Below are 22,255 nucleotides of genomic sequence, written 5' to 3' on the forward strand. Positions count from 1 at the left end.
AGAGGTCAGGCTGGGACTGGATTTGAGACCAGAGATGGGGAGAGAGGGGGCCTGCTGCGAAGTCCTGGAGGACTGGAGAGAGAACATCCCTAGACCATGCAGTGCACAGCCTGCAGGCCAAGGTGGGTTGCTGGGTGTAAGGTGACCTGGGCATCCTGGCAACACGGGATTAAACTAGACCGCACACGTGTGCGCACATGTGAGTGGCTATCTACATGGCTCTACAGAGCGCTACATAGCTATACATATACACATCTTACATACATATACATATACATATTCATATACAGATCTTGCTACTTTTCTCCCAAGGTCGCAGGCATCTGAGGCTCCCCAGGGCACACCCCAGGGCAGCCCCTTTCTGGGGGCAGAGTGGAGCTCCAAGTTACAGCTAAGGGGCTGATGGCAGCTGTTTCTCTAAATGAACACAATGACACATCTGCTCTAAGAACCGCCAACACTGGCCACCCCCACCCCTACCCAGCCCCGGAGACCCCATCTGCCTTTCTCTGGCTTTTGCATTTGGGACCTGCCTGCTCCCTCCTCCCTCCCGCTCCCTCCCTCTAGTGCTGAGTATTAAAATAGTCTATAAAAGCAAGTGACCAAAAATCTATAGCTCTAAGAATACCTGGTTATTTTCTGCTGTCTTTTGTTTTTCTGGTGTGTGTGGTTTTTTAAATAATTATTACTGTTATTGGTATATCTCCTAATCACAGTTAAACCTGAAGGAAGAAGGAAGGGAGAGAAAAGAAGAAAGAAGAGGGAAGGAAGGGCCCAGCTCATAGATTGGACGGCAGTTTGGAGCGCACTGGCTCAGGCCTGGCCCCAGGTTCCCTCTGGGGTCCAGCAGTCAGAGGGGGCCCCCCAGAAGAGGTGGCTCTTGCCCCAAACAAAGACAGAGGGGGTGGCAAAGAACCTGAGGATGTCTTCCGAGGCAGAGTGACGTGCTGGCCGGGGATGGCACCATAGGGCCTCCCAGGGGGACCAAGGCCTCCGCTGCTCCCACTGCCCCCGCTGCCACCCCCAGCCCTGGGGAAGAGCGGGAAGGCAGCCATGGACTCCCCTGAGGAGTGCGGGGAGGCTCTGCGGAGAGTCTGCGCCCCGTCCTGAGGCAGGGCTGGCTGAGACGCGGAGATGAGCTTGAGGTCCTGGGTGAGGCGGCCGGGGGTGAGGGGGGGCGTGCCCCGGCGCTGGGGGACCTGGGGCGGTGGGGGGCTGGATGCAGGTGGCAGGAGTAAGGATCCGTGGGAGCCAGAGGCCCGGGGCGGGGCACTTGGGAAGGTTCTTGGGGGGCCTGGGCTGTGGCCAGGGGGGCTGAGACCTCCTCGGGGAGTAAAGCCTACAGGGGAAGCCCCCCCAGAGGCCCCTGCCACAAGGGATGGCGGCTCAGGCTGCCGTGGGGGTGTCTCTGGCGTGCTTGGTGGGCCAGTGGCCAGACCTAGGGACAACTCCCCAGGAGGCTGGCCCAGCTGCCCGGGGCTAGATGACGGGGATCTGGATGAGGGTGGGGGTGGCAGGAAGTGCTCCGGGAGTCCCAGGCCTCCCCGGGCCCCGGGTGGCGGGGGAGGTGGCTGGGCAGCCTGCGGGGAGCGGGCGCCTGGCTGCAGCGGGGTGAGCAGGGGAGAGTCGGAGGAGGACAGGGAGCCACCCAGCGCCTTGTGGAAGTGGCCAAACCCGGCTATGGTGGTGGCAGCTGTGCCGGCTGATGGTGTGGGAGCCGAGGGGGAGCCACAGGCCCCGGGGGGTGGGGAAGAGCTGGATGAGGGCAGGAGTGGGCTCAGTCCGGCGGGGGCAGAGAATCCAGCCAGCTGTTGGATGTGGAAGGAGGATGAAGACGGCGTGTCCACCTGGGACGGGCTGCTGGCGGGCGAGGCGGAGCCCAGCGCAGAAGGGATCAGGGACTGCAGCCGTTTCAGGTGCCTTGGCGTCTGCCCGGCGCCGAGGTTGCCCAGCCCAGATCCTGGGGGAGGGCGGAAGATGGCAGCAGGCAGGCGAGGGTGGTGGGTGAGGGCTATGGCCACAGAAGTGGTGGCAGCCGCAGCCTGCAGTGGTGCCTGGATCAGTGGGGTCCAGATGACGGGCGTGGGGGTTGGGGTGGCAGAGGCAGCAGCCTGGACGCGGTGCGCGCAGTGGGCCATCTCCCGGTCATGCTGCACAATCTGCTGGATGATCTCATTCTCCTGGTAGTTGAAGACGCCAGAGTTGAGATCGTGCTGGACTTTGTGGAGGAGGATGGAGTTCTTCTTGCCTGGGCCACAGAACAAGAGCAGGCACTCAGGGCAGAGCGGGGAAGGAGATCAGGTGCAGACCTGGCTTGGGCATAGAGGAGCCCTGCCCTCCTCCCCCCGACGCCCCCTACCTGCCCCGCCTGTGGCCCCTCCCCCTCACCGATGCGGTCCAGGCGGTCCAGCGCCACGGTCTCGAAGGCCCTTCGCATCATGGGGTACTCCTCCAGCACCTCATTGAAGTTGTCCACGCTCAGCGAGTAGAGGCGGCAGTAGGTGTCAGCCCTTACGCTGGCTGTGCGCCGGCCCCGGGTCAGCAGGCAGATCTCTGCCAGAGCATCAGGACTCAGAGCGAGGCACGCACTGCCCGCCCGGGCCACGGGAACTGCCCACCCTGACCTTGGCCCTGACTGCCTGGCACAGAAGCCTTGGCAGGCTCACAAGGCCCTGCCCCCAGACTGTGGCCACATTGGATGCCTCTTCCCCACCAAATGGGGGCTGGACAGTCTTCCCCATCTTTGGAACATACCCTCTGCTCTGGACTGAATGTGTTCCCCCAAAATGTGTATGTTGAACCCCTAATCCCAGCATGATGGTATTCGGAGGTGAGGCCTAGGGAAGTGATTAGATCACGAGGGTGGAGCCCTTGTGGATGGAATTAGTGCCCTTTCAGGAGGAGGCCGGGGAGCTGGCTCATCCTCCTTCTGCCACGTGAGGACACAGCGAGAAGTCAGCAGTGCAGCCCAGAAGAGGGCCCTCACCAGCCCCGACCATGCTGGCCCCCTCAGCTCAGATGGCCAGCCTCCAGAACCATGACACATACATTCCTGTGGTTTACAAGCCACCCAGTCTATGGCACTTTTGTTACAAGAGCCCAGACTGACTAAGACACCCTTACCCTGGGCTCACAGACACCTCCCTCCAGGCTGTGGCCATGAAGGGTGCTCACTGCCTCTGTCCCATTAGTGTCTCCCCAGCCCAGCCCCTGGGAGCAGCTGCCCTGTCCCCCAGGGCCCAGGGCTGCCTCACCTCCAAAGTAGGAGCCGTCGGCCAGCTTGGTCTCCTTGTTGCCCTTGGTGAGCACGCTGACCACGCCGTGCTGGATGAAGTACATCTTCTTGCCAATGGTGCCTTCCCGGATGATGTAGTCCCCAGGCTGGAAGACCTCGAAACGCAGCTTGGTCAGCATGGATGTCACGAAGTTAGGGTCCGCGTTGGCAAACAGTGGCATGGAGGCCACCAGCTTCCGGCAGTTAAAGTTGATGATCTCCTGCCGGACGGGGTGGATTGGGACACGGGAAGGAGGAGGTGAGGGGAGCTGGCTGCCAGGAAGGCCTGGCTCCCCTCCCCGCCGGGCCGCCGCACAGCTCACCTCCCGCAAGGGCTCGCTCAGCTCGCCCAGGATGCTCTCCTCGTCGAACATCTTGCCCTGGTAGCGGTGCTCGTAGTAGTCGTGGATGCGCTGCCGGGTGTCAGGCGGGAGCTTGTGGAAGGACATGTACTGCTCCACCTGCTTATACTGAGGCCGGGAGAAGGGGGCGTCAGCTCCACGCAGCCAGCCCCACCACCTCAGCAGGCACCACATCCGGGCACCCACCCTGGGGGATTTCCTGGCTAAACTTGTTTCTTTGAGATCTCAGGTCTACAGTGTGGAAATGACCTCACTGTGCTCAGAACAACTGCCCGGGCTCCCAGCTGCTTGGCATGGAGGAGAGGCCCCCACAGCACTCACTGTGTTCAATACTAAGGAGGTGGGTGAGGGCAGCAGGGAATGTCCAAAGCCCAGTGACAGGACATCAACTGTATCTCCAGGGAAGTCGATCATGTTTCCTTGGAATGTTACACTGGGGACAGGGAGGCCTCACCGACTCTTTGGGGAAAGAAGCTGTTTCCTCCCAGCAGTGACAACTGGCACAGTCAGGAGGTGAGGCTGCAATGGATCAGAATGCTCAGAGGCAGAAGCAAGGATGCCTGGCTGCTTGATGCTATGAATCCAAACATGGCCTCAGCTGAGACCCCGGGTCATTTCATTGAGAGCAACTCCAGGCAAGGGAAAAGCAGGGTAGACTAATTTGAGGGGACCTTCAAATAGAGGCTCGGGTACAAAAGATTTGTGAGCCTCAGACCCTGGGGCTCAAACAAATAAGAAACGATCCTGCCTACCCTCGCTGAGAGGAGTGGACGTTGCTCCCACCATCCTAGATTGTGGGTGGACAGTGGGATTCTCAAGAGCAGGACGAGGGATGGGAGGTATTGATTAGGCAACAACAGACTCCTCCTGGATGGGAAGTAGAAGAAGTCCCTATCACCCCAGCAGCAATCAGAAATGGGGCAGCCTGTTTGCATCTATGTGTGCTCCAAAGAGGTGGGAACGCACAACTGCTGCACAGAAACACCCACGGGCAAATGAGGGCTGAGAAATGACATTTCCTAAACTTCCAGCCACCCTGGCCTCTGACTGCTCCAAGTTATGCAAAGTCCCAGGGGACGGTGACTTCCTGGCTGGTTACAGGGGCGGAGGCAGCTGGAATACCTGGAGCTGTGTTTTAGAGAGTCCCTCCCCTGACCCCTAGAGAACAGGTAGGGGTGGGGAGGCAGGGTCTGGACATGGGGCAGGAGTTAAAAGGCTGAAGTTGTCCAGGTGAGAGACAGACGTGGGGATGGAGAGGAGGGAAGACATTTAAGAGAAATTTATTGGGCAGACTTAGATATTAGCCAAAGGATAAACATTTTAAGGTCTCAAATGAAAAGCCACAGATGCCTTGACTCTGGCCCTAAAATAAACTCTGATGCATTTTCTTTTCTTTTTTTCTTTTTATTTATTTATTTATTTTTTTGTTAAGACAGGGTCTCGTTGTGTCGCCTAGACTGGAGTGCAGTGATGTGAACACAGCTCACTGCAGCCTCAACCTCCTGGGCTCAAGCGATTCTCCCATCTCAGCCTCCTCAACAGCTGGCACTATAGGCACATGCCACCACGCCTGGCTAGTTTTTGTATTTTTAGTACAGACAGGATTTTGCTATGTTGCCCAGGCTGGTCTTGAACTCCTGGGCTCAAGAAATCAGCTTGCCTCAGCCTCTCAAAGTGCTGGGATTGCAGGCATGAGCCATCATGCCCAGCCTCCCAGACGCTTTTTCTTTTTCTTTCTTTTTTTTTTTTTTTTTTGAGATGGAGTCTCCCTCTGTTGCCCAGGCTGGAGTGCAGTGGTGCAATCTTGGCTCGCTGCAACCTCCGCCTCCTGGGTTCAGGCGATTCTCCTGCCTCAGCCTCCCTGAGTAGCTGGGACTACAGGTGTGCACCACCACGCCCAGCTAATTTTTTTTTTACTTTTAGTAGAGATGAAGTTTCACCATGTTGGCCAGGCTGGTCATGGACTCTTGACCTCAGGTGATCTGCCCGCCTCGGCCTCCCAAAGTGCTGGGATTACAGGCGTGAGCCACAGCGCCCATCCCCAGATGCTTTTTTAAAACTAATCCCTGATCTTGACTCCAGACTAAACCCTAGCCTTGGTCACACACTGAGCCCTTGGACCCCACTCACATGCTGAGCCCCACCCCAGTCACAGGCTGGGCCCTGGTGCTGGCTCCAGAACGATCCCTCACCTGGGCCTGGACTAAGCCCTGATCTTTGTAGCTCGATGCCTTCTCTACCTCCCTTCCCGTCTGCTCCCTTCTAACCTAGGACCCTGTGTTCTAGCCAGGCTAATTTCTCTGCCACCACCCCTATGCTCATCCTCATCCTGATGCCTGGCCTGGAATTCTCTTCCACCTTCTCCTTCCTCTGCCTCCCCAGGGTGAGCTCTCCTTCCCTCCCAGCTCTGCAGGCTCTCCTGAGCTCTCTTCTTGGCATCATGGGACCTGGACCTCCACACCTGGGTGGCCACCACCTGTCAGTCATCCCACCAAAGGACAGTGCCTGGGACAGGCAGGCAGGCAATGAATCCACAAATGCTGACCCTACTGTGTGCCAGGCATGGGGCATAAAACGGAAAACGACATACTGGGTCCTCCTCTCATGGAGCCGTGGCCTGGAGAGGGAAGGTGGATTTGTTAAACAGATGGCTGCCTATGGTTAATTAAATCATCACCAGAGCGCCGAGTGTGGTGAAGGAGGAGAGGAGGAGAGGGTGCCATGGGGTCGCATGACGGGTGCGGGGCTGGCCACGTCATAGAAGGCTTCTCCAAGTGCTGAAGCTGGACATGGAGAGGGTGTCAGGTGGAGAGCGGGGAGGAGAGTTGAGGGTGAAAGCCCGTGTCTGGGCCCCGTGGCAGGAGCAGGCGTGGGGAGAGAAGTCTGGTCAGGCTGAAATAAAGGGTGCGAGGCCCAGGGCAGGAGCTGAGCATGAGGGCAGAGCCCTGGTTATGCTCCTCAAATGCCGGGCTGGGAAAACATGCTTAGGAGTTAATCTACATCTTCAGAGCAACGTGAAGTCCCTGAAGAGTTTTAAGCAGAGCATGAGGCTTGATGTGCTTTAGATGCCGCTCCAACTGCTGTGTGACGCGTGCAGTGGAAGGTGCCAGGGCAGAACCTGCTTAGCTGATAAACACAGGGGATCTTACTTGCAACCCCCACGGCCTGACGCCCAGTACCACCCCCACCCTGCAGATGAGGAAACGGGGCCTCACGCTGTGGAGGCACAGGCCCACGCTCAAACAGAGCTCAGCAGCAGAGAAGCTGGGGTAGGACCCAGGTGGCCTGACTCCAGGCCACAGGACTCATTCTCTGTGGTGAGGGGGCTGCTGTTGAGACCCCAGGGAGAGATGAAGCTGGTGATGGGGGAGGGTGGTTGGGATGCAGAGAAGGAGCTGCGGCTTTGAGGTAGGCATTGATGACAGAGAGAGGTCAGGGATGGCTCCTAGTCGCTGGCCTGGGCATCTGGGAAGAGCAGAGGCTTGGAATAGAGAAGAAAGGGCAGACTTCTCATTACAGACATGAGGGGCGTGGGGTGTCCAGAGAGGGATGAAATAAACCACCTGGAGCTGACAGATGAGGTGGGGCTGCTGATGCTGTGCAGGCCCCACTATGCAAAGATGGGCACAGAGCCTGTGGGCCTGGGTGGTGAAACCACAGCACTGGGGCCCCAGACAGAGGGAGGGTCAGGGGCGAGGCCCGGGCTGCTGGGGACTCCAGTGGCAGTGACTGGGAAGAGAAGCCAGCAAAGGGGGGCGGGGGACTGGCCAGAGGGGCAGGAGGAACACCGTGAGAGTGCGGTCCTGGAGAACGAGTGAGCAGCCAGGAAGGGTGTGGTGACTGTCAAATGCCTACTGGAGCAGCATGGAGGGCACAGGGCCTCAGCCAGGAGCCACAGGCCCCAGTGACACCGGAGACAGGGAAGGTGGGCACAGATAAAAAGACATGTGGAGGTGCCAGGCCAGGGAGCTGAAACTCTTCTCGTCTCAGAAGTGTCCCCCTCCTCCTGCTCTTCCCTCACACTGGGAGTTCTGATCCTGTGGGGTGGGAGCAGGGGGCGGTTCCTGCTGGGGGCCCACTGGCTGGTGGCCTGTGCTCCCTCTTGGGAGGGACCAATGTGCGGGTCCTCCCTGGGTAGACCTACCTTTTCCTGGTACTGGCGCCGGGAGGAGTCCAGGGACTGGATGAGGGCAGTGGCGTGGCCGATGAACATGGCGTAGCAGGTGGCACCCACGATCATGCTGAGCATGGTGAGCCAGACGTCGGACATGCCCACGGGCGCCTGCCGCCCGTAGCCGATGCACAGCATGTGGCTCATGGCCTTGAAGAGCGCGTAGGAGTACTGCTTCCCCCAGGAGTTGTTCTGTGGACAGACGGATGGGTGGGGACAGTGGATGAGAGGGAAGGCCCTTCTCACTAGCAAGAAAAGGCCCTGCCACCTCCTCACCTCAAACTTTCTCAGTGGCTGGGCCCAGGGCTCCCTAACCTTGCTGTTGGCCGAAAGCCTTGGGTGAGAGGCAGCCTGTGCCTCCACAAGCCCTCCTCTTGTGCTTTCCTCTTGCAATGGGGGCAGGGATCAGACTGGAAGCCCCAGTAAAAGTATGGGAGCCAGCATGGCCCAGCCCCCATGGGGCAGCTTGGAGCCTCCTGGCTGGGTAGCAAAGGCCCCAGGCTGAGCCACCTCACTGTCCTTCCCTCGCTAAAACAGCTCCACCCCTCCAACCCCCTAAACAGCTGCCAAGTGAAGCCCATTTCCCCACTGACCTCAATTATAAAACCAGATATGCTTCCCTTGGGGGGACAAGCTCTGGCAGACTGAGCCGAAAAACACTGTCCTCATTTTGGATGAGCAAAAGTTAAAGCTGTGAGCTAACGGGCCTCCTGTATGAACCCTGCCCACCTCTGCTAGGGCTGCGGCCACCAGTTCTCCTCCCACTACCCCCAAGGCAGACTCTCTGGAACACACAAGGCGTGGGGACAGGAGGAGGGAAGCTCTTGGCTATTTTTGTCTATGAAGCCGGTAGGTGTCTCGAGGAAGGCTCAGCGTGGGAACACTGGGATCGGAAGGGCCATCTCTTGAATTTAGTGCATGTGTGGGCCTGCCACCCTCACATAGAGAGGACATTGCCCCAGATGAGGGCCAGTTGAACCAGACGAATGCCAGCACCGGCCACCTCCCTGGTGTCTTTCTGCTCACAGGGCAGATGCATGAGCCACAGTGCAGAAACCTACCCAGGCCCACAGAGCACCTGCCAGAGGCCCAGCCCCCAGGGGAAGGCGCGGGAGCCCGTGAGCCTCGAGCCATACTCAAGGTCAGCCAGACTGCCCTGAACAGAGCTGAGCTGGCTCCTTGGGTCTGATGGCTCAGTCTAGACTGGAGTGGGGACCAGGAGGGCTCATCCCCAGGTGTGGAAGAGACCTGGGTTCCCAGCCTTGGGGAACAGGGGCAGGCCCCCAGCGGCCTCCAGTCATCAGGGCTTCCGGCCTTTACTGCTGAGCCTCTGGGAACAGGGAATTCAATCCATATGGCCGATTCATTTACACTTAGCTCATCAAAAGGCTGTTTTGTAAAGGCCTGTTTGATGCTGAAAGATGCCTCAGGGTCTCTTTCACCTCTTCAAAGCTGATTTTTCCTCCCCTGGGGTCCTGGGAATTTGCCTTCAGAACAAACCAAACTAACTGGGAGGGAGCCTGGGAGAGGCAGGGGTTCACCAGAGACACAGAAAGGCTCATAGATCCAGCGTGTCTTCTGTCCTGCCTGGAGCCCACTTCATCCACAGGGGGACTGGAAACTCTGCCCTATGGCTTCCGAGGCCCCAAATTCAACTTCTCTCACCCACCCTGACCCACTCGCAAGGTTGGAGGGATAGGGTGGGGCAGGCTCCATCCTGCCTGCCCTCCCTATTGGGACTCCACCTGGGATCAGTATATGTTGGGGGGTCAGGGCAGCCCAGCTCTGCTGTTGGAGTAGAAAATGACCACGTATGATCTGGGAGTCTGCGTGGGCTGCAAATAGTACCCTTGAAGGCGTCTGTTTTCTTGGGCTCAGCTTTTTGTTTTTTATTTTTATTTATTTATTCATTTTGAGACAGGACCTTGCTCTGTCACCCAGGCTGAAGTGCAAGCGAGCTCAAGGGATCCTCCTGTATAGCCGGGACACCTGTGCTTGCCACTATACCCGGCTAATTTTTTAAAAATCAATTTTATTTATTTGTTGAAGTCAGGGGTCTCCCTATGCTGCTCAGGCTGGTTTACAATTCCTGGGCTGAAGGGATCCTCCTGCCTCGGCCTCCTAAAGCATTGGGATTACTGGTATGAACCACTGCACCCAGCCTCAGGCTCAGCTTTTAAGGACTTGGCTTCTAAGGGACAGAGGCAGGAGGCCAGGAGCTGCCAGCCCAGCATTGCCACACCTGATACAACCCGAGGCCGCCCAGGTCTTAGTCTCCCTGGGTAAAATCAAGACGAAATACTGAGGCTCCCAGTTGCAATTGAGGCTGTGAGAAGGTGGAGGTACCAGCTCCCAACTCAGAGCTGTGAATGGATTCCTGGACTGGCAGCAAGCGATTGGGCCTGTACTGGGTAGAGCTATGTGCCCCTCAGTGCCGGGCAGCACTCAGGGTCCCACATGCTGGAACTCAGAAGTTCCAAGTCCACATCTTGCCTCCCTACCTCTGGAGAGCCTGCCTATGGCCCAGAGAGAGGACCGGGCTGGGCGCACTCACCACCATGTTGTTGATGGACACCCAGCAGTCATCAGGGAAGTCCTGTAGCATGGGTACCAGGAACTGCAGGCAGCCGTCCCAGTGGCAGAGCAGGAGCATCATGCCGATGAGGTTCACGATGCGCACTACGGCGCTGGCCAGGTCGTAGGTCATGTGGAAGATCTGCCAGCAGAGGAGGAGAAACTGGCTGGGATAGGTGAGCGGCCAGGAGGGCCAGCGGCCACTTTCCCTGCCCTGGAGCTGCTGGTGGGCACTGCTCTGCCTTGACTCTGCAGGGCACCGACTCGGTGCAAGTCCAGGCTGGGGGTGGGATGGGAAAGCATCAGTCTAGGCCTTGGAAGAGGAAGACTATAGGCTGCAGGGTCCCAGAGGGACATCTCCTGGCATCTGCACAGATGGGGGTTCTTCCTGAAAGGTCTAGCCATCCAGGACATGTGGAAGGACACCTAGAGCCCCATGCAGCCCAGAAGTGGGCAGAGAAGCCACTTTCTCAGCTTGCCTGGGGTGTGAGGATACCAGGGAGAAAAGCCTGCCAGCCTGAGGCTCCTCAGGGAACCAAAAGTCTACAGACATGCCAGGGGTGTGTTTCCCTAAATCTATCACTAAATTCTCAAGACTCACACAGGGTAGCCACGGAACTGCAGAGGAAGCGGCACAGGCTCACAGGCCCCAAGTTCAGGCAGACCTTGATCCCAAGCCCAGGTCCTACCCAGTTCCTAGCTGTGTAACCTTGTACCTCTCTGATCATGTTTTCTCATCTGGAAAATGGTGATAAAAATTCTTATCTGAGTGGGTTGTCAAAATGTCTAAATTATACATATAAAGTGCTTAGTAATGGGTAGAGGAGTGTTCAATAAATTACAAACCATTATTAATTGATAAGTTGTTATTAATAATTAATCTTCCTGATTGGTTAATATGTATTTGGGGATAATGTTCTCCTTTACAGCACCCTCGACCCCAGCCCACTGCCACCAGCCCCTCTGTACTCCTGCAGCTCGGAGTGGGGGGCTGCAGTGTAGCTGGACAGGGCCAAGGTGGGCATATCCCAGCTCCCCCTCTTCCCAAAGCTACCATGCTGGGGTCCCCTTGGTGACAGGGCAGTGGGGGATGGAGAGGTGGAGGCAAGTCTAGAGGAAAGTCTCTGGAAGCTCTGGCCTTGCTTCTGTGGCCTGGGAGACTTTGGAGTGGGTCTAGCCACCCAGCCCCCATTCTCATCCCTCCATACTATTCCCAGGCAAAGACACCCCTCTTGGAGGGGGGTTTGGGTCAAATGCCACAGAGACCTAGTTTAAGCCCATTTCGGATGTGGAAACTAGGCCCAAACAGGCAGAGCCTAGATATGTCAGCCCCTGTCTACTGGTCTTCCAGCTACAGCCCTGTAGCTAGTGGCAGGATGTTCTGATACTAGTGACCAAAGATGAACACTTTTTGTCCACAGCTCATCACCTGCAGTCACCCCCACCTGTGGCCCCCATCAAGGGAATGACCCTGAAGGTTCCAGCTACAAAGCTCGGAGTCTTTCCAGGATGAAGTGGACAGTGAAAGGCTCATGGGGTCTGGTAGCTTAAGCTTGTCCCATCATTTCCCTGGGGCCCTGGTGACAGAGGGAACAAAAGTGCCACACCTGACTGTGGACATGAAATTCCACAGCCATCCTCTATTTAAACTCACAAAAATCCTTTGCTGAAGATATTGTTCATCTGTTTTATACCAAGGCTCAGAGAAGTACAGGAACTTGCCCAAGGTCATGGTGGCAGTGGCAAGGCCAGATGTTGTAGCCAGGTCTGCCCGATTCTGAGGCCTGTAGCCACCATATTAGATTGTCAGATTGACCTAGTGAGGAAAGGGTAGCTCTCAGTAGTTCCATTTTGTGGATAAAACAACTCAAACCCAAAGTGGCTGAATGACATGCCCAGATTCACACAGCAAGCTGGGTCCAAGGCCAGGCGGGACTTGCCAGCTTCTCGCCTCCCCAGGCCCTGCACACTGTGATGGTGTAGACAATGCTGTGTGCCCTGCAGCCCAGTACCACTGGGGCACAGACCAGCTCTGGGGCTGTCAGCGTTTGAGATCCTGGCTAAGCTGACACTGCTCAGCATCTGCCATGGCCTGGAAGGAATGGTGGGTCCTGGAGAGCAGGACAGTCTGTGGCTGGGCTGGGGCCTGGGTCTGGGACGCAGAGCAGATCTGATTATGAATCTGGGGTCTCTGGTCCATTTTCTGTGGCTGGTCGTGTTCAGGCACCTGTATCCTGAGACCGTGAGGCTCTCCCCAGCAGATCCCTGAGCACCAGAGCCCCCAGAACCAGCCGGGGGGGAAGATCCCACCTTTGCCTCCTTAACACTTAGGTGAATGTGACATGTCTGTGACCCTGGGCAAATCCTAACCGTTCTATGTCTTGGTTGACCAGGATGCCACTAGCTCCCCAGCTCACCCAACCCCCTGGTGTCTGAGCTAAGACACCAGGGGTTTGGGGAGGGCGAGTGACACAGCACCATTCACAGTCTCAGAGCCGGCCATCCTCCGCACCTGCCTCCCCACCACCACAACTCAGCCACCCCCTCAAACAAGCTAGACATCTGCCCCCTGTTTTACAAGGTTGCTTGTGAATTAAACTAGCTAGCAAAGTGCTCTCTGCACACCCATCAGAGATGCAAGGGTGGGGCCATTATTATTAAGCTCCTTCACTTCCCAGCTGCTAGGCACTGCACCTTTGTGTCCCTCCCAAATTCCTATGTTGAATTCCTAACCCTCGAGGTGCTGGCATTTGGAAATGAGGCCTTCGGAAGGTCATCAGGTCATGAAGTTGGCACCCTTATGAGTGGGATGAGTGCCCTTATAAAAAGAGACCAGACAGAGACGATCTCTCTTTGTCCTGTGAGGGCACAGGGAGAAGGCAGCTGTCTATAAGTCAGAAAAAAAAAGGCCTCACCAGAAGCCCCCATGCTGGCACTCTCAACCCAGACTGCCAGCCTCCAGAGCTGTGGGAAGTAGTATTTGTTATTTCAGCCCCCCAGCCTCTTGGTGTTTATGTTGTCGCAGCCTGAGCTGACTGAGACACCAACCTTCAGAACCCAGCCCTCTGCCACAGACAGGAAAGATGCGCAGGAGGCCAAGGGTACTGGAGGCACAGACGGGAGCCCGTGGGGGCAGGACGGCAGCCTCCCCGAGGCACATGGCCGAGTGCTGAGCTGGGGTAATGAGGCAGGCCTGCCCCAGGGTTGGAGAGTCCAGGACAAGGGGCAAATCAAGTTCTACAAGCCACAGATTTGGATATTTAAAGTCGTAAGTCAAGCCAACAAACTGTTAAAGAAAATATATTCTATTCTCCTACCTTGACAGAAGGCACCATCATAAGGCCCTGGAGGGCCAGGCTTGAAATGAGAACTCTTAGAAAACCACACCAGAGCACAGCCCACCTCCCTTCTCTTTCCTGACTATGCCCCCCAGCAGAGGACCCTGGCCCACAGCCAAGCCACATCCATGCCACTCCTGCAAACAGCCACTTGTAAGTGGGTCAAGGGGTGGGCACAGAGGCAGGATGGTCCCCTCAGGACACAGCCTGGGAAGGGCCCTGCACAGGCCTTGACAGCAAGCTTAGAGGTGTCTGTGCCAGGAATGCTGGGTATCCAAGTGTGGTCAAGAAGGAGTTGCAAAGAGCCCCCAGACTCCTCACTGTGGGGAGGGGAGCCCTCCGGAGTGTGGGCCAGTGGGGTCCTTCTTTCCTGGGTCTCGGGGCAGTACCCTCAGAAAGACCCAAATGTCTATGCCATGTCCCCTGGAAGTCAGCCTGTGTCAGTGCCCAAGAAAGGCCCCCTCCCTATGGGGGTCAGGGAGGAAAGTCTTGCCCTTGCTTGCCCAGAGCTCATAGTCTGGCTGGGGAAGGAAGCCGTACCCAGGAAAGGGACTTGGGAACATGTATATAGAAACCCAGCAACAGAGGAAGGCAAGCAGGGCACATGGGGAGGTCAGTAGAGAGGCTGGTCCAGGCTCAGAGCACCCCCAGCCCAGATGTTGCTGTGTGGCTGGACAGCACGGCTGGTAGCAGAGCCCACAGCCACAAGCATGCCGTTCTCCTCCCACCCCTGGCTTGTCAAGGCAGCAGGAATTCTGCTGAAAGTTTCTTTAGTTGCGGAGGGTATCAAAGTCTAGGGCATCTCTGGAAGCACCCTGAGTGGGGTCTCCCTGGCAAAAGGGCTCCCCAGGATGCAACTGTGTTGCCCCCATCACAAGGGGCTGTGGAGACCGGCAATGCTCCTCCTCTGATGGAGGCAACCTTCCCTGTGCTCCTCCTCTTTCAAGCCCTGGGATACCCCCAGTTCCTTGCTTCTGTCATGCCTAAGACACACAGATGAACTCTAAGAGTAACACAAATTGGCTCATATATCCAGCTGTCTCGGTCTATCTCTACGTGGACACAACCAAAACCTGTTTCCATCTCACAGCTGGTGCTGCTGTTGGTGAGGCTGAGCAACAAAAACCCACCAGCCAGCCATGAGTGAGTCTCTCAAACCTCCCCACATCCCATCAATCCAGGTGGTTTTGGCTCTACTGCCTAAGTGGACAGCTCAAAGCCATTTATTTCCCTCCAATCCCAATATGACCCCAATCTAAACACCCCCAAGATGAGAGCCCCAACCTCTTGATGAGGCTCCCCACCCCTCCAAGCCATGCTCAACCAAGCAGCTAGAAAGACCTCTTGGAGACATAAATCAGACCATGTCACTCTCTTACTATAAACCTTCCAATGACTTCCCACTGCACCCGTGAATACACTCCAACTGCGGACTGTGGCCCTCGGCATCCTGGCTCCCAACTACCAGCCTCCCTAACCAGCCTACCAAGGCTATCTCTGGCCACAGCGGCCTTCCTTCATGTCCTTGAATGCCCCAGGCCAGTTCGCGCTTGGCCCAGGCCCTCAGTACTGGGCTTGCTCTTCCATCTGCCTGCGTGCTGCCTCCAGCTCCTTCTTGTCATCCTGTCTTGGCTCAAAAGCCACTTCCATGGAAAGGAAGGACACTGGATCCCTGTGTGTGACACAGCCAAGGGCCCTCCCTTCCCATTCTCACTGTGACTCTTGGCCCTGATGTATTTCCTTCCTGGAGTTCTCACCATCTGAAATGACATTCACTGACTTGCGTGCTGCTGCGCGAGGCAGGGCTCTTCTCTATTTCTCACTTCTGTGTTCCTCCATGCTTAGCACAAGCAGACATCAAAAATATCTGCTGATTGCCTGAATAAAAGTGCGTACATCTAAATGAATGAGTGGGTACCATATGGGAGCTCAAGGAAGCCTCTGGGCATGGCTAGAAAGAGTCCCAGACTGTCACAGGCCATGGTAACTGCTCCTTTGGTCAGATCACGCTGGGCCTTAAAGACCGAGCATCGAGGGTGGCATGTTTTCCTGCAATGAATTCCTTTCCTTCTGCATCACCTTTTTCTTTTCATTACTCCTTTTCTTCTAAGATCAGGTACTTGTCTAATTTTGCCTTTATTGTGATCTCAGCAATGAACACAGCACAGAGCATGTGGTAAGGTTTCAGGAAATGAGAAGGGCTTCGTGATGAAGGTGAAGGCGATGGTGACAGTGATGAGAATGGTGGTCAGCAGGGCTTCTGCTAGTGTAGACAGTGGAAGAACAAAAAGGTACCCGCTCTGGGCAGACGCAGCCCACAGGGAACCTGCCCTTGTCCCTGTGGGAAGAACCAAGGTGTCTTCTCCTGCAGGGGACACAGACTTCCGTGTCCTACTGAGAGCATGGTGGTGGTGAAGCCTGGGACTGCAGTGAGGAGGACTGTGGGCACTGGGGTGGTGGGTGCAGGTGGGAGGGCTGGAGAGGTGTGTTTCAGATGGTTTTTAGATACCACAAAGCTGGAGCACCAACAATGCACAGTCTGAGCTGCCTGGGAAGAGCTGGTGGGGGCACATCCATTCAGGTTAGGGGGTACCCTAGATTTGAGGACACTCACCTCGCCTGCACCACTCTCCAGCACCTGGGAAGTGGTTGCTGAGAACAAGGCTGGACGTTGCTGGGAGAGGCTGCTAAACACTGGTGTGTCCCCACTGTTGGCTAGGGCCACAGGCCACCGGAGAGTCAGTTGCACCAGGCAAATATTTGCCTTGCTCTTTATATTTCATTAGAACTCCCTCTTACGATGTTGGTTCTGACTGCAGGGGTTGAGCACCTTCATTTCCAGGCCACTGCAAGCCTTGCCCATCAGGCGGTCCAGGCAGCTCACTCTGCCACACATGGAACTTGGGGAAGCCCTGCTCTCACTCCTTCTGCAGTTTCTCAACTGCAGTGCAAGGACAGAGCCACTGCCTTTTCCACCCCGAGCCTCAGTTTCCTCATCTGTGGAATGGGTCAGTAATTGCCAGCTCTCAAGGCTATCACGGGGGTCAGGTGAGATCATATCCACCACTGGCACATGGTAGGCACTCAGGACATGTTGGTTCCTTTCCTTCCCTCTCTTTCCCAGCCCTCCAAACAAAGAGTTGATTTCTCAGCCCCGAGGAGAGGCCAGAAATTGGAGGTCTGGCTGCTGCTGTTTCCACCAAGGCCTCTTCCTGGGGCCTGATTGAATCCTCTCCTGTGGATTCATTTTCTTCTCATGGAAGAACAACTTCCACCTGTGTCTCAAGAACAAGTGTCTGCATTGAAGACAGCAACCCCAGGCCTGGCAGAACAGGCTGCTGCATATGCATTCTGGGTGCAGCCTGAAGGCAGCTGCACTGAGGGTCATGCCGGGTCCCTTCCTGGATGCAGGAGACAGGGCCAGTACCCACGCCCCAGGACCTCTCCTCGTGTCATCTCCACTTCTCGCAGATGCCAAGCACCTGATTCTGAGATGAGGCAATCAAGGCCCACAGGACGAGGGGACTCATCAGAGGCCACACAGCAGCCCCGACTGGCCTTCTGCCTCCAGCCCCTCTTTGGCCACTTCAGGCTGCCGAGGGAGAGGAGAGACTTCTGGGATGGGTCACTGGAGTGCTGAGCCTTGCAGGGTAACGTCCAAAGAGGGGTAACCATGGTTTCTAACAATAGCCTCCATGCCTGGAACAAGCTCACACCTCGGAGGGAGGGAGGAGGCATGGCTGCAGAGGCTCGGGAGGAAGTCTGCTGACCCAGATCGCCCAGGATGGAGGCAAGAGGCTTGCGTCCTCCAAGATGGTGGTCCACCTACGCTGACTCACAAGACTGCCTGACTGCCACCAACACTTAGGAGATCTCCTGGGGGCCTGGTCTGGGCCCAGCTGGGGGAGGCAGTAGAAACCTGGGGTCAGGAGTCTAGCTTCTTGCAGCTTCACCAGGCAGCCTGGGGCAAGCTTTCCCCAGTCTGCGGGAGGCAAGCTCCCTAGCCCTACCCCAGGGCATCCTCCTTCACGTTCCGTGAGCTACAACAAGGTCTCCAGAATCGGCTAACATAAACCTTGCCAAGGCAGATGGGAGGTGGGGACTGGGCCCCAGGGAGCCACAGCTTCAGAGAACATCATTATGTACCTGACAAGTGGGGAAACTGAGGCCCGAAGGAGGAAAAAGCCTCATGGAGGGACTTGAAAGAGGAGACTAGGGCAGGGTTTTCTGTACTAAATACTCTCCTCAGCTGTCATGTGGACCTAGGGCTTCAAAGGGTCTTTCTGCTGCTGCCTCTGGGCCAAGCAGAGGTGGGAGAAACCCCTGGGCTGGAGTGGCCTGCTATGGTCCTGGTGACGGGTTCCTGGGGCCAGCTGGGAAACCCCAGTCCAATCTCAGGGGTCCAGTGAGAGCCCCAGGCTGGCCGGTGTGCCCGGCAGAAACTAGCTCAAAGCAATTTTCTCCCCAGCTGGTAGGAGAGAGAAGGGTTTGTGTGTGGAAGGGTGAGAGTCATCCATCTGGCCTCCTGGGATCTCCTTCCTCCCCACGAGATGGGGCGGCACGTCTAGTTCAGAGGCCTGACCCAAGGCCTCCTGGGGCCTCTGCCTCCCCCAGAGAAAGGCCAGGACCAGCACCTGACCAGTTCTGGGTGCCCAAGAGGGTGGCCAGGCCAGGGTGGCAGTGGGGACAGGAGCCCTGGGCCTGAGCTACCAGGATGCATAATGTGCGGACGTGAAAGACAAGCTTAGCTCCGACCCAGGACTCACGCTGTCCAGCCACTGGCATCTCTGCCAACTCCTACAAAAGACCACATCCCCCAGGCCCTGGAGGAGTAAGGTCAGCCCCTGGGAGGCTGAGGCCTGGAGACATGAATGGATGCTGGAGGAGGGAAAGAGCTGGCGTGTCTCTGCTTTTCATGACAGTCTAGCTGTGGGTCCAAGACATGCAGAAGGTTGGGGGTTTCTCAGGGTCTGAGGGAGCCAACCTGGTCCTACATTTCCACCTGGGACAGAAACCAGGAGACAAGTGTGTCAGAGCATGAGGGGAAACATGCCTCCATCCTTCCTTCACAGTCCCTCAGAGTGGACCCAGCCGCCACCCTCCAGAGTCACTGTCCCCTCTCAGCCCTCAGCTCAGACCACCTGCCACATCTCTGCACATCTCTGTCCCACAGGCACCTCCAACTCAACCTGTTGCACAGATCTCCTCCCCTGCCACTGCCCTCCCACTCTCTGCCAACGGTCGTCCTAGTCCTTTGATCCCAGCGCCCACCTAGGTCAGCACAGGTGGGTGCCCGGCAAGCACTTGCTGGACTGAATGAAGTCCAGTCCCCCATGGAGGCACCCCAGCCATGAAAGGAAACAATCATAGACTCAAAGTCATTCCCTTTCCATCTGAGAAGGCGGGAAGTGCATGGAACCGGGAGATAGGAGGCCTAGGCCAAAAGCCCTACCACTGGGGCAGCTGGCCTTTCTGATCTTCAGTTTCCTCACTTGACACATGAGGATCATAAATCTTGCCCTGTTTCTCTTGCCAGCTAAGTATGAGGAACCAAGGAAATGTTACTAAGACAACTTGGTGGGGAGGGAGGTAGGGGTGTGTGTGTGTGTGTGTGTGTGTGTGTGTGTGTGTGTGTGTGTGTGTGTATAAATATATATATATATATAATAAATATAAATAACATCTATTTATTTATTTTTTTGAGACGGAGTTTCACTCTTGTTGCCCAGGCTGGAGTACAGTGGTGCGATCTCCGCTCACTCTGCAACCTCTGCCTCCTGGGTTCAAGTAATTCTCTTATTTCAGCCTCCCAAGTAGCTGGGATTACAGGCGCCCACCACCACGCCCGGCTAATTTTTTGTATTTTTAGTAGAGACGGGGTTTCACCATACTGGCCAGGCTGGTTTTGAACTCCTGGCCTCAAGCAATCCACCCATCTCGGCCTCCCAAAGTGCTAGGATTGCAGGCGTGAGCCATCGCGCCTGGCCAGGAGGGACACATATTAAACAGTTCTTCTGCACCAGGCTTCATGCTAAGGCTTTATAAACATCAGGTACAACTTATACCCATTTTGCAGATAAAGAGACTGAGGAACAGAGAGGCAAAGTGGACCCAAAGCTACATGCTAGGCAGTGTGGAGCCGGGATTTTAACTTGGGTCTTAAATGTGCCATTTCACTACACCAGGGTGGGACAGCCCACACTATGTGCTGGGGGCCAAGAGAGCTAGCTAGATTCTGTCCCAGTTCTACCAGAGGTCTAACTCCATGACCTTGGGAGAGTCACAGCCCATCTCTGTCAGCATAAGTAATGTGAATTTTCCAAGCCAAAGAGAATTTCTGCCATGGAGGGACGCTGCCAAACTGGTGCACACACTTCTCCTGTGGCACGTGCGTTCATGACACCTCTGACCTGAATCTGCCTGTGCCTCTACCATCAGCCATAGGTGCTGCCAGCCAAGGCCCAGGCTGCTGCTGGGGGTGAGGGTGGGGGGCTTCATGTCCTGAACATGGGAACTTCTGCCAGGCAAGCAGGGGTCCTAGAGGCTGGGAAGTCAGCCACACAGCACAGGGATGGAGCGGGAAATGGCCCTCCATGGAAGCTTGTCCCGCCCACAGGTGGCATGACCCCAAGGTGGGCTGTCTCACAGAGAAAGTAGGCCCTCCAGGCTGGCCTGCCTGCCGCTGCTGCCAAGTCGTGTAACTTGGGTGGGTGGCAGACACAGACCGAAGCACTTAGCAAGGTCAGTTGTTCTTCCTCCCAGCAAAGCCCTTAGCTCCTCTGCTGCAGACGACTGCTTCAGCCCATGGATGAGTGAGGTTTGTTCACAACGGAATTGGCCTGCCCAGTTCTTTTTCAATGTTTTATTTTCCTCCTGTAGCCAGTGTTCACAGCCCCTAGGATCCCTTTACAGTTTCTGAGCACAAGACTCCAGCCTGCCTGCGTGATTTCACTCTCTATAGCCAGCAGCCGCACCTTTTGTCAGAGGCCTGCCCGGGCTGCTGGAAACTGCTTTGGCTGCGAGTGCTGAGGGCTGGCAGTGCCTTGAACCAATGACTGACAGGTAAGGGGATATAAACATTCCAACTCCCTTGCCCTGACTGGGACAACTCCAAGGTGTGGCGCACACTATCCTCAGATCCCATAGAGCTGAGGCAAACAGCCCTCCACAGGACACCCTCCAATGTCCAACCATTGCTTGGCTTCCTGCCTTTCCCTGTCCCTCTCCCCAATCCCCTTACCAGATTTTCCTGGGAATGCATCCCCAAAACATCCCTTTCATGCAAATCGTTGTCTCAGGTTCTGCTCAGGAAGAACCCAAACTAAGAGAGTTGCCAACAAAATTTGTACAAAAATCCAGATTTCCATTTCTCATAATGCTATAGATCTAGCAACCCTGGGCCCATTTCCACTTGATAAAAATTAGCTGGAGCTGCATAGAGGCCACCCAATATAACGGAGATGTTCTCTAATTCTTCTCATCCACCACACTGTCTACTGTCCCCCAGCTGGCCCTTTTCACCCATCCCTATTCCCTGCCTGTCCCCAACAAGCTTATGGGTTTATAAACCCTACAACATAACGCAGTGGTTAATAATGTGGGCTCTAGAGGTGATTGGCTTAAGTTCACATTCCAGGTTCACAAATTACTAATTGTGTAACCTTGTATAAGTCACTTAATCTTTCTGTTTCTTCATGTGAAAAATGAGTATATACATGTACCTATATGGTTCCCCCTATAGCTGTTACAGTCTTCATTGAGATACTGCATGTAAAGTATCCAGCACATGATAAGAGGTCAAGAAATTACTAGTATTTGTCCTCTTGGAGCAGGTGTGCCTGCCACGATCTGACAGCCCATGTTCAATTATCTGAGGTTCCCTGCCAGTTCCTCACTCCCTCTGTGGGGAGTGGCCTTTCCCCCAAGAGGTTTGCACTGACCACTTACCTCTTCCCACTGGTGGATATATCGAATGAGGCGGGAGAGGCGTAACAGGCGTAAGAGGCTGAGGATCTTCGTGAAGCGGACGATGCGCAGGGCCCGGGCAGTCTTGTAGACCTCCGAGTCGATGCGTGTCTCCACAATGAGGAAGATGTAGTCCACAGGGATGGAGGAAATGAAATCTACCATGAACCAGCTTTTCAGGTACTTCATTTTAATCCGCTGCGGGTCCAGGATGATCTCTGTGTTGTCCTCCACCACGATCCCTGTGCGGAAGTTGAGGACCAAGTCGATGAGGAAGAATGTGTCTGACACCACATTGAAGACAATCCAGGGTGTGGTGTTCTCATCCTTGAAGAAGGTGATGCCCACAGGAATGATGATCAGGTTTCCCACCATCAGCAGCAGCATGGTCAGGTCCCAGTAAAATCTGCCCAGAGACACAGGGGTCAGTTGCCAGGAGAAGAGAGAGGACAAGTTACAGACTAAGGGAGGAAGATCTGAGGGACAGCACCTGGGAGACAGAAGTCTTGGGAGGTTCCGAGACAGGAAGATAGGCACGTGGGTACCAGGGCAAGATGTGGAGATTGGCACA

The 22,255-nt window shown here is 55.9% G+C and overlaps 1 protein-coding gene across 1 annotated transcript in view; it reads right to left on the reverse strand.

The window, feature by feature from the left end:
• Positions 1-636: 636 nt before the first annotated feature.
• HCN4 (hyperpolarization activated cyclic nucleotide gated potassium channel 4) overlaps positions 637-22,255 on the reverse strand; it is a 46,926-nt gene continuing 25,307 nt past the window's right edge. The window contains exons 2-8 of the mRNA XM_030813827.1: positions 21,667-22,090; positions 10,362-10,523; positions 7,781-7,999; positions 3,598-3,744; positions 3,255-3,495; positions 2,389-2,553; positions 637-2,248 (exon numbers count right to left, since the gene is read on the reverse strand). Coding sequence (XP_030669687.1) covers positions 780-2,248; positions 2,389-2,553; positions 3,255-3,495; positions 3,598-3,744; positions 7,781-7,999; positions 10,362-10,523; positions 21,667-22,090 — 2,827 coding nt within the window. The 3' untranslated portion in view covers positions 637-779. The remainder of the gene's footprint in view (positions 2,249-2,388; positions 2,554-3,254; positions 3,496-3,597; positions 3,745-7,780; positions 8,000-10,361; positions 10,524-21,666; positions 22,091-22,255) is intronic.

Source organism: Nomascus leucogenys, chromosome 6 (genome assembly GCF_006542625.1).
Source record: "Nomascus leucogenys isolate Asia chromosome 6, Asia_NLE_v1, whole genome shotgun sequence".
Taxonomy (NCBI): domain Eukaryota; kingdom Metazoa; phylum Chordata; class Mammalia; order Primates; family Hylobatidae; genus Nomascus; species Nomascus leucogenys.